We start from the raw sequence: 12,087 nt of genomic DNA, 5'->3' as shown, positions 1-12,087 counted from the left end.
TTTGAAAGGGAAAAATAAGCAACAATAATACACAAGTTCTTAGTGGACAGCTGTCCCTCTTTGCTGACCTTGTATTGGTTTTTTAACATAAAGAAATTTAAACAGCATTCTCTTCAAGGAAATTTTATATAAGATAAACTTTCAGCATGTTAGAGGAAACACACAATTTTTTTCAGTACCTTCCATTAGTGTGAGTATAGGATTTAGTGACAAAACCAACTTCAGCTTAATGTTTTATTACACTTTCAGCAAAACATTGTAGCTATTACGTTACAGCCCCCAAGTAGCTCAGAATGTTTTCCCCAAAGCCAAGGCTTGCTGGAGTTACCCTTAAAACTTGTGAAATTACCAGCGTGTAGTGCTTCAGTAGAAGTCCATAACTGAACCTACAGTTTAATTTACTGAAGTAAAAGTGGTAGTCTGCATGGTTGTGTGTAGTTACTAGTATATTATTTGTTCACATTTGGAACAATTGACTTGGCTTGAGTCCCGTCAGATTTAGATGACTGCTGCTGTCAGTTATCCAGCTTATCATATATCGTGCGTGTCTCTTAGAATTTGCTATATTATGAAACATGGCTAATCTTGAGTTAATTAGCAGTGTCACAGTTCAACAATATTTATGTCCTAAGTCCTTTGAGGTAGGGGGAGGGACAGGATGTGATTAGTTTATGTAGATTGGATGTTCCTTGTAAATGAAATGGACTTCAAAATTTCTCTAAACAGAGGACAGTTAATTTCCAAACTGTATTTTAAATACATCTGACCTATCTGTTTTTCATAGTTTTCTTGAAATTGTAGTATTGACTGTGTCAGAGGCATGTTGATCTTTTATTTCCAAATTGACTCTATAAACTTCCTTCTCTGTTCTTTCTAGCCATTTCAGTCAAGGCCAAAGCATCTGACTTTAGAAGAACTCTTTGGGACCTCTGTACCAAAGGAACAGCCTTTACCTCTGTATCCCAATCCAGAGAGAATGGAGAAGCTGCAGACTGACACCTCTGCCAGAGAGCAGCAAAACTTGCTTTTGCCTTTTTCCTTTGACCAGTCAGCAGTAATACAACCACCACAAGGGAAATCGGAAAGTCCAAACATTAAAGCCAGTGCCAATCCTTTGAGTCAACAGGAATGTTTAACACCTATGCTTATACCTCCAGCTTCAGTTTCCCAGCCTGATGTTTCAAGCTATTCAGTTTGTTTAAGCCCTATACTTAATTCATCCTCAACAATGGATACTGCTCCTGCTCAAATGCTTCCTGGCCTAAAACAAAGCAACAGTATAATGCAAGTTATGCAGCAAGCTGCCAAGCAGATAACCCCACTAGTGAATCAGCCTTCTGAAGTGAACCATGCTCCACAGAATTTAATAGCTGGCCAGAGCCAGCTTATAGCACCCTTGACATCAGCAAACACGGGAACTATCTCAAGTACATCCCATACAAGTGTTGATCTTCTCCAGAAACTCAGGTTGACCCCACAGCATGACCAAGTGCAACAGCAGTCTCTCCCTAAGACTTCCTTAACACCAAACATTTCTGCCTCGATTGGCCAACTTGCAACACCAGAAAGCTTCAAAGAATCGCACAGTAAATCATCAACCTTGAACAGCAGGAAAATCCCTTCCCTGCAGGTATTGTTTGAATCATGTCCGTGCAGATTTAAGCTGTATAGGCTAGAAATATTTTTTTCATTTGAAATTATGCTGTTATAGGTACGCTTCTTAAAATAATCAAGGAATTTGTGTGTGTAACTGATCAGATTGTGAACCTTAAAATCTGATTCTTGTCATTGTCACCTGCTAACAGTGACAGACTTCTATATGGAGGAAGGGTTTTTTCAGGCTGCTGCTGTTATTAGAAGAATACATTCTAAGGAATTGGCCTGTATTTGCGTCAGAAAAATGCAGCTAAAATGTAATCTGAGAAGAGATTGACAGTTACAGATTAATTGGTGCTACAGGAGTTAATACTGTGGGAGTATATAGCCTATGCCTTCTTTGAAAGTGCAAAATTAACAGCTTCCTGATTTGGGTAATTTTCCTTGGAAGTTTTATACCAATTCAGTATTGACCACTTCTGTTGGGGATTCCTGTGGACTACACTGAGATATTATTTATTTAGCAAAATGGGTCATGAACTGATTTATTTTGTCTAATTGACAGCCTTGATTTCTTTTATCCGAGAATCACTTTTAAAGGACCTTCTCTTTGTTTCTTGTGGGCAGACCTATTGTCTGTGCCTCAGTATAACGCGAAGCAATAAGCTTGATTTGGGAGACTAGGTGAAAATGTTACTGCTGCTCTGTGAGGCTTGTGCCTGTGGCTGCGCTGTAACCTTTCTGTCAATGTGTTGCTCTGTTTTACTATTTGCTACCTCAGTAGTAAAGATGTTACTTTAGATTACTGTTGTGTGTTTTTTCTCCAAAGGCAGTAATTCTTTGTAGTCCCCTATATGGAGGTTATACAAACTTGGTTGCATCTTTTAGTTACAATCATATACACTAAGCCAAGGCTTGATCTTTCTTGCATCTGGGTACAGTGGTAACATAAGAATAAAAACTATCAAGGAAAACTACTTACTGCTTTAACTAAGTTGTAAATTATGCTTTCTTTTCAAATTAGACTGTACAACAAAACAAAGAACCAGAAGTATTTCCGCAGTCCAAGACTTTACCTAAAGCAAGTCAGGTAGGTGAAAAAACACTTCAACACATTCAGTTTACTTGTAAAACAAAATGCACACTCTAAAACTCTGGTAATAATTAGTATCTCACATTGTCAAATCACTTACTCTGACAATATCTGAAGTGCTTTTATTGGGCAGAAACAAGCGGTACTGAATCTAGGAAGTATTTCTGTGGACTGCTGTGAGTGCACTTTTCTCCTGTACAGTATATTCTGTGGTCGGTGCTAGTGCAGAAATGGTAATACATTTTTGGATCTGCAATACTGCAGCACCATTTGAACTGGGTTTTTTCATTTGCTCTTTTTAAGTACTACTGTTACAACGCTGTGGGATGTATTAGCCTTACGTGCCTCAGAGTGGATTTCTGTAATGTCAAACAAACCTGTAGAAGGATGAGATAGGGAAGGTGATTGTCCAAGTATTTCCCCATTTTCTCTCTCTTGTCTAGTTGCCTTAGAATTAAAAAGATTGTGTACTTGATTTTAATTATAGTTCATTGGTCACTTTAAAATCTTTTGAAATTCTGAGTTATTTTACTCCAAACTATAAATGTGTTTGGAGACCATGGAAGTACAAAAACAGAAGAAAGCACACTAGGGTTAGCCTTTCTGTAAACTCCTAAAGAAGTAAATAATGTGGAAAAACTAACAGCAAACAACACAAACCCCATAGTTTCCTTTCATTACATAGGTGAGAAGCCCACATTCTGTGCTATGTTTAAAAAAAAAACTGAAAAGTAGCAACTACATTGCAGTGGGTCTATGTGTAAGAATACTGAAGGCTATCAGCTTCTAAAATGAGAATTACTGTTGACATTAAATTACCTGGTAAACAGCTTTTCATTGTGAGTAGCTATTCTGTAATGCCTTTCTAATTTACTGTAACAGTAGCTACAATTTTATTTGGTTTATGCTCATTTCTACAGTCTTTTTTTAATAATAGCGTTCATTCGTTCTGGACATGGTGCTTATTAACTTTCTTTTCTTTCAGCAGGTTGCACCTCCACAGTTTGTTACAGCTACAACTACAGTAACTCCTTCAATCCTCTTGTCTCCTAGTGTTTTTCAGCAGTCAGCTACAAAACCTACTGAAGTGGAAAATAAAGCCAATTCTTCATCACCTTTAACACTTGGAACAACAGAAGTTCAGACAGTACCTCCTACTGTTCTCAGTAGGTCTCAGCTTCAGGAAGCACTGATACATCTAATAAAGGTCCTGTCTGAAGAAAACTGAGTATCTGAGGGGTGGGGTTACAAGTACAGTAGCCAGTGCTTTGATTGTAAGATAGATTGCAAGGACAGAGCTGTTTGATGTCTTCCATAATGCACATCAATTTGTGAACACTTGAGGAAAAAGTTATGTGCACAGAAGAAGTGGTATGGGGGGGGGGAAGGGTGGATTTCTCTGAAATGTTTCTGCTTTCCTTTGGGAAACTTTCCTATTGTCAGTTACCTTGAACTGTTCCTAATCTTTAACATATGTATATTTGGAATGGAAGCTACAAAAAGTTCCAGTTGTACCATTCCTACTGCCTAAAAAGTTCAGTTGAATTAAATCTGTAATGTTGGGAGTAGCTAGACAGTGAGATCAGCAGTGTTATAGGAAACAAGTAGAAGTTGCCATGGATGACAACCATTCTCTTAGTTCATGATTCCCTAGCTTTCTCTGTGCTGACGTTACTTGATCTTGCACTCAATGCAGGTCTAAAGTAGCAAATGATATCTTCCCAATGAAAAGGCTACGGTCAAAAGGGCCAACACCAGACCCCCGTATCATCTAAATTGCCCTGTTTATGTGTTGGGTTTTTTGCGTATTAGTGCGTATCTTTCCTTTAAAGATGCAAATCTAGCTTACTTGTAAGTGTTGCAACTGAATTCACTTGTCAGAAGTCTTCACTATTCTCATTAGAGATTCTCACTTTAATGGTTTGAAGAAAGTTTCTGTGGTGACTTCAGAGAGCTGACTGCAATATTTGTGTCTCCAGTCTTCTCTTTACATAGAGAGATAGCTATGTATAGGCAACAGTCACAGTACCCCCATAGCACCGGAGCACTTGCAGAGTGCTCCAAGGACAACACATACTCACTATGTAGATTTTTGTAAAAAGAGTACTACATCTTCAGCCTAGATAATTACCTACTATCTGAAGGAGTAGGACTCAGGAAATATCTCTGAATGCTTTCTATAGAATAAACAATTTCACTTCCCAGTGATTCTTTGACATAAGAATTTTTATATAACACACTGCAATCCTTTTTAGGCTGGTTTTGCAGGCAGAACTAACTCACGTAATTTCTGACACTTCTACAACCTTTATTTGGATGTCTGTATACAGGATGGGATTTACTATGTCTTAATTTTTTGGTACTCTTCTCAATGAAAGTGCATTTCATGGAGGAAAGTGAAATTGTGTAGCCAGGGCTGACCTTGGGGCTGCTGGTTTTTTTCATCTGAGTATCCATTGTGCTTAGTAATCGCTTTAGCTGCCCTCACAGTTTCGTGGTTCAGTCTGTGTGTTGTCCATACAGTGCTGTCTTTTGTACAGGTAGGCAGCTAATTCCCTTACCTTAACACTCAGATAGCAGTGTATTAAGAATCTTATGCGCATCTTAAACTGAGTTAATTTTTACTTTTTTACATTACTAATGTTTCTGATGTTTTTTTTCCTGCAGAATGATTCCCGTTTTCTCAGCACTATTCACGAAGTCTACTTGCAAGTCCTAACCAAGAATACAGACAACATTAAGCTATAATGGAAGCTAAATCTGCTTAGAATGTTACCACTTTAGAAATAATTATGCCTCATCTATAAAACTAATATTTTTTTAAAAGAATATTTAGTTTTCAATGTCTTGAATTTGAACCCGTTAGGAAAGAATATTCCTTAAGTACTTTAAGAAAGTAATGTTCTCAGAAGTGATTTAGGTTTTCACTGTGATCATCACCAGCAGACCTTTCTTTTTATTGGGGGAGGGGATTTAATTTGCGTATGAGCTTTCATTTGCATTTTTGATCATGCAGATGTTTGCTCTGGCTTTTGTTCCTAGCTGTATTCACCTTGCAAGGATTACAGACTACATATTACTTAAACTAGCAAATACATAGTATAGTACACTACACCACACCAGAACAAGACTTGATTTTGGAACCTACTTCCAGTTCTATGGTGAGAGCTGAATGCCTTGTGATTAAGGTGGCAGATGTGGGGAAGAGAAGGATCTGGAAGCCAGGCCTTTGTAGCTAAATCTTTAAGCAAAAGGTTTAAAAATGTGATTTGCTGAGTACATTAACAGTCTCTAGCTAATGCTCATCAGTTCATCTTTTAAGTATTCCATTAATCTTACTACTTCGTGTCTGACATAAAACAGGTATCTGAGTAAAGCTGTTTTTCTATAAAAAGGTGGAATCAGAAATATACAAGATCTTCAATGATTGTATTATTATTAAGCAACAGAATAGTTCTGTTGTAAGTTGAGGTTCTTTCAGGTTAAGTGTAGGTAGGAGACCACCACTGGAAGACCGCTTTCCTGTTCAGTAGTCTTTGATACGACTGAAGTACTTGGTTTCCCTTTTAACTTAAGGACCATATCTTATTTGGATTTCATTCCTCAGTTGTATTGTAACTGCAGTGTTGAAAAATATGCAGATGGGGAACAATTGCATGCTCTTCTCTTGGCCTCTCTCTAAATTATTTGTCTATACTTCATGCTCTGAAATTTATCTAGTTAACATGTTACTGCTTTTTATATATTATTTTGTAGTTGAGTAACGTAAGAATTTAATATCATACTTTCCTATTTGAAATCAGAAAGATTTCTAACTATTTTCTTATGCTGCTGGGTTGGTTTACCCATGGCTTGTATTTATTGCAAGAAGTTATACAAAGGTAGTTAACAAGACTTCAGGTCTGACCTTTTTCAGCAATACTAGTTTTAAAGAACGCTTTTGCAGTTTAAGAAAAAACATGTTTTGGTTTACTGAGTAAAAAACTAGTCTGTAGCAAGTTCTGATGCACTGCTTCTTTCCCCCTCCCTCAAGCACTATTGAAATTGAAGAAAAAAATTGTTCCTTTAAAAAAAAAAACCAACAAAACCGTGTGTATGTATGTATCCTAAGGATTAGTAGAGGTTAACATAGTCAGTGTGCACAGTCATTTAAGTTGCAAACTAGCAACTGAGCTTTAACTGTTACTTTTCACAAATTGGTATGTTTTAGATAAAACAGATACTTACATTTTTATGTATTTGATCTATTTTAGTTTTTTCATAGGTTTTTAGTGGAAAATATATTTTGTTTAGCACTACCTGCCTTCTGAAAAGATCTTTGCAGCCTTTGAGTTCAGTGTTTCCAGTTAAACTATGTAGTAGTTTTGTTAGAAAACGTGCAGGATTCAGGGAATTACGCTAATGTCATGCACATTCATCAAGAAATTTATTGGCTTTAATTGTAGCATTTGAAGTCAGCAATATGGACTCTGCGCCTTGCTAAGGAAGATGGGAACTTCCTACACAAATTCTGGGGTTATGATGCTCTGTATGGATAGAAACAGTGACACTCAATTTAGGTATAAGGTCTCAGCTAATTCAGTGGTTCTTTTAGGAAGAACTTTAATTAACCAATGTGCAGTTCTTGTAGGGGGGGGAAAAAATGCTTACTCTAAGCCAAATACAGGATGAAGTTTGTATTTCCCTGGTTTTTACAGACGATTTCCAGTTTCTTTGAAGGAAGATTTGATATGAGTTTCTAAGAATAGAAGTAATTAATGATATTTGTTGCTAATTACAGTCGTATCCAAAGACATATAGAAACAATAGAAAGAGTTGTATTTTGAGTTCTTAAGTGGTAGAGTTGAAAAAAGTAATACTGCTTAGAGCAGCAATGCTGTTATGAGAGTTTGACTCTACTCTGACAGCTGAATATCCTTGACTTGGTTTTTGTCGTGCACTAATAGCAATATGTTATTGGTTCCCCCAGCTATAAAAATGAATTGGAAGAGAAACAAAATCACTTTTACTACAAGAAAAATTGTTTATCTTGAACGTCTGTGTGGATGTTTTATCTGGCCTCCTACATATAGCCCGCAGACACTGGAACTAACCTAGGTGTCCTCCAGTATGCTGCAGTTAGTCTGTCATTTGAGTAGCGAGATAAATCTCTTCAGAGAGAAGTTACATTGTAAAAACACAAGCTTAACTACAGTGTAAAACTTGAATTTGTTTTTTAATGTAGACTGTGTTATTTAAAAACTTTAATTTCCTGATTATCTTAATTTTTTTGCATAAACCTAAGATTACCAGCTTGTTGATGTGCTTGATTTGTGTTAGCCACGTGTAGCGATAAGTAGGGTATATAGAAATTACCATGGGGTCATCAGCAAATAACTTTCACCATTTTCAAGTGTGGAGTTTTTTGGTAGATCTGTTGGCTTAATGGGGTTATACCTATTAGTTCGGAGAATGAAGAGGTTTGTTTAGACTTTACTCCTCACATAAATTACATTGTCAAAGTATGTTTTTTGTGGCTAGTGTTAAGTCACTTTAATTTAAAAATGAAAGAGTTAAGCATAATCAAAAACAGTTCTAAATACACGCAGCTGCTGATTTGTTCAGGAAAATCAAAATTCTCAGTTTTGTAGTTGGACTTTATCTGCTGGTTATTTAATATTGCAAAGTTTATATGAAAGGTGCCTAACATCTTAGTTAACTTAGAAGCAGTGTATCTTTCCAAATTAGACAACATTTGGAGAATAATTGAATAACACTTTAAAAAAGCAAGTTGTTTGTTTTGGTTTCTTATATATGTTTAGCTTTGTGCGTAAATACTCAATATTTAAACATTTTCTCCTGGATATATCTTGGTTTTGCTCGCATTTCTGATTGCTTCATGTTGGTATATTTCTGAAACCCATTATGCCATTTACAGTCACCGATACACTTTCTGAAATATGTTTAGAATAAAATGTTAATTTGGGCCTTCTTGTTTTTAAAAGTATTGTAAACAATTCATTTACCCCTTTGCCAGCTATTTGTGTTGCTTTGAACAGCGTATCTTAGCAGGAGGAATGTGTGCAATATATCACCTCAGTTTCGTCTGGCAATGTTACAGAAATGTTAAGATGCAATATTTTCCCTTCAAGTTGGAAAAACCTGCAGTATCTTTAATTTGGTTGTCTATTTATATTTATCTAGTCAGTGTATGGGCATATGGTTGTTTGGTTTAGTTTAGTTTTTTTTTTAATGTGCGTTATGTGCTTTGAGCAATTCCTGAGTTTTACCACTTCAGTGGGTGCACCAGTTCTATACCCATCTGCATGTTCTTTGAGGATGGAGACCACAGGGAAGGAGGGCTTCAGGAAAAAATTCTGAAAACTGGGAATGAGAGTAATTTTAAGTCAAAAAATGAAGATACTGCTTCATTAACATTTTTTAGTATGGTATGGATTTTATAGCACCTATGTATGTTTGCAGTTATTAAGTTATTGCATAAATGTTTAAGAATGAACATTTTTCATCCAAAATTTTGTATGTTTGCAAATATATTTTTGTAATAAAACTTCAAAACAAATGTTTCAGCACCTCCTAAAATCTTGTAAGATTCATTTTATTTCTAGAGCTCAGTGTTAGTATTTTCCAGACAAGTAATTCAAACTTCAGTTTATACTGGGGGCAAAAACAAATGCCACTTATTGATGAAAGAAATTGTCCTGCTTTAAGGACAGTTGAGAATAACATCTGTCACTTGTAAGAGCTTCTGGCCTTCCTCTGTATTGCTTGCATTTGCAATCTGATAAACTGACCGATTTCCTTTCCATTAAGAAATGCAGCTGTAGTTTCACTGTTCCGTAAGTACATCTGTAGGTGGTTTTAGTGCCTTATCGCTTTCTTATGGTTTTTATGCTACTCCCCCCCAGCCCCCAACCTTATAGACATGGCATATGAAACTCAGCAAATCCAGTGCTAATCTTTGATCACAGACTTGGGAAACTGAAGTTGTCATCTTATCTGATTGCTGTCATGTAACTGTTCTACCCAAATTTCATGAAGTAAAACGGAGGCTGATAAGGAGAGAAAACATAGCAGAGGTTCTGTTGAAAAGGTTTTGAAATCAGTCTTACAGCAAATTCTCATAACTAGATGCTTGCACCCATTTTAACTACCCTAAAGAGTTGGAGATTGTGAGGCATACTCCGTGATGGGAGAGGTCACTGAGGAACAGTGTTTGTTGCTCTGCTAGTTCATGTAGAACTCTACTCCAGGCAGAAGCATCATATAAGTATTGAAGTAATGTATTTTCTTTAAGGTAATTGAGGAAAAAGTGGAAACAGCCTGAAATCCAGCATTAACTTGTGTTAGATGCTTTGTCTGTTTGGTCAGTATTGAGGAAGTGCTTTGTGGTGGCGGTGGTGCTGTTAAACTCTGTCTTCTCTGGATCTAGGTGCTACTGGTTACTGTTATCCTTCCAAAGTTGAGGAAATTAAGGTAATCTGCTTTGCTTTGTGTAACTACAGATAAACTGTCTAGCTCATGTTCATGGGCCAAAGTAATTGGAGTCACATATTTGGTAAGGATTCGGCTCTACTTCATTCTCAGTATACTAAATAACAGAAGGGGCTTAACAACAAATCATTTTTAGAGAATAGGAAGTCTGTCATCATTCCTACAACTTACGTATTTATGAACAGGATGCAGTCAAATCACTAAATATAGTTTTTAGCACAGTGGAGATGCGTTAAGTTGGTCAAGTTTAAAGAGAAAAGTGAAGTTCAAAAGATTAGGGTGTATAACAGTTCAGCTGGTATGTTAAACAGTTTTTTCCCCTATTTTCACATAACCTGAAATGAGAATCAGATTTTTTCACTTTTATTTGCTTTTACCAACTCTATGAGAAGTGGACTTCAATTTAGCAGATGTACCAATTTCAGACAGTCAAACTGCAGTGGTAACTGAAACATGGCTATTAAATGTGAAGTTTGTCCTTTTTAGGCAACAATAACAACAACAAAAATCACTCAGAATACTTCTAAATAGACTCAAAAAGCATTGCAAAAGAGAGCAGTTACTGTATTTCCGAAAGTCTGCTTTGCAGTGAAATGAGAGAACCAGTGAGTACCCTGCGAAGTTGAATGTCCTAAGAAAGGAACAGCAAAAGCATACAAGTAAATATGAAAGGAAATAATGTAGAGACACGAGTACGGCCTGTGAAGATGTTTCCTAAACCACAGAAGAACATCTTTACAGTTTTGTACTGCTGTTAATAAGATCTTAAGGTATTTCCAAAACTCAAAGGAGTCTTGCCCATAAGAATCACAAATATTTCAGGATGTATTTATAAACAGATGATAATTGGTACAGCAATGTGTAATTTGCTAGATCTAGTTTTTAATCTTTAGGTATCTAGAAGCAGCATAATGGAGTTGCCTGATTCATAGCAGAAAGTAGTTTGTATTTTTGCTTTCTGCCCTCAAATAACACCTCAAAATCTGCTGCTCAGAACATGACTGTTCATACCTCACTGCCCTTCTTTGGTCAGTTCAAATAAACCTTTAAAAATATTCCTTCCATAAGCTATTTAAAATTCAAGAAGCACTATTTTCAAAATAAACTTTGGGAAATATAGCCACAAAGGAGTAAGCTTCCTTTGTATGCAGACTAAAATGAAAGCACTTGCCCTTGGGCCTCACTTAGAAGATGCAGGTATGTGATGTAAATGCACAAGTCTGTTTCTTTTCTCCTCATAAATAAATCAAGAAGCTTTGAGAGTAACAACAGAGTAGAGGTCTCCCAGACTGCCTTATATATGCAGAGCTCTACATGGTCTTAATTTAGAGAGCATATGGCTTGCACATCCTGCTTTACTACTTGTGGTTCGTAAGAGGGATGGGAAAGGCTTAGCAGGTTATCCACCTGGCTTTTTCATGCAGACTGAGATTTATAGGTAATGCTAATTGTCTCTACTTTGTAAGCATCGAGTTAGCTTCTGCTCTCTAGAGATGCAGTTTTCCCATGCAGCAGGTGCTGTAAAGGAATACTCTGATACTCTAAATTTACCACAAGAATTGAGTTAGAAGGTAGAGCTTACAGGATTCGGATGTATACAGTTTGGGGCTGGTAGGTTACAGCAAGCCCTGCTCTTAGATCTTTAGGATGAAAGGCATGGGGTATCTATTCTAAGTAGAGAAGGAAAACCTCCCACAGCAGAAAGCCTTAGAGAGCACTAGAAGTTTCAGTTAAAAACTCATGCAGAACTTTTAATAAGGAGTTAGAAATAAACATAGATCAATTCTGCAGATACGCAGCTGTGAAAACAAAACTGGTAACATAAGATATGAGATCTGTGTAGATTGCATGTTGCATAGTGACTGAGCCTGAGCACAAGGTATAGCTTTGTGTGTAGTTTTATTTTA

The 12,087-nt window shown here is 36.6% G+C and overlaps 1 protein-coding gene across 3 annotated transcripts in view; it reads left to right on the top strand.

Moving 5' to 3' along the window:
- The window catches only part of DCP1A (decapping mRNA 1A), a 32,603-nt gene extending 23,335 nt beyond the window's left edge, over window positions 1-9,268 (top strand). For 2 of the 3 annotated variants that reach the window (XM_004944566.5, XM_015293406.4), the window contains exons 7-10: window positions 878-1,630; window positions 2,621-2,686; window positions 3,675-3,896; window positions 5,357-9,268. In XM_004944566.5, the coding sequence (XP_004944623.1) occupies window positions 878-1,630; window positions 2,621-2,686; window positions 3,675-3,896; window positions 5,357-5,437 (1,122 nt within the window). In that variant the 3' untranslated portion in view covers window positions 5,438-9,268. The remainder of the gene's footprint in view (window positions 1-877; window positions 1,631-2,620; window positions 2,687-3,674; window positions 3,897-5,356) is intronic. The other variant, XM_004944567.5, reaches the window with a different exon arrangement.
- Window positions 9,269-12,087: the final 2,819 nt, after the last annotated feature.

Source organism: Gallus gallus, chromosome 12 (assembly GCF_016699485.2).
Source record: "Gallus gallus isolate bGalGal1 chromosome 12, bGalGal1.mat.broiler.GRCg7b, whole genome shotgun sequence".
Lineage (NCBI taxonomy): Eukaryota > Metazoa > Chordata > Aves > Galliformes > Phasianidae > Gallus > Gallus gallus.
Note: the sequence above shows the minus strand (reverse complement) of the source record. Positions and strands in the feature narration are given on the sequence as shown.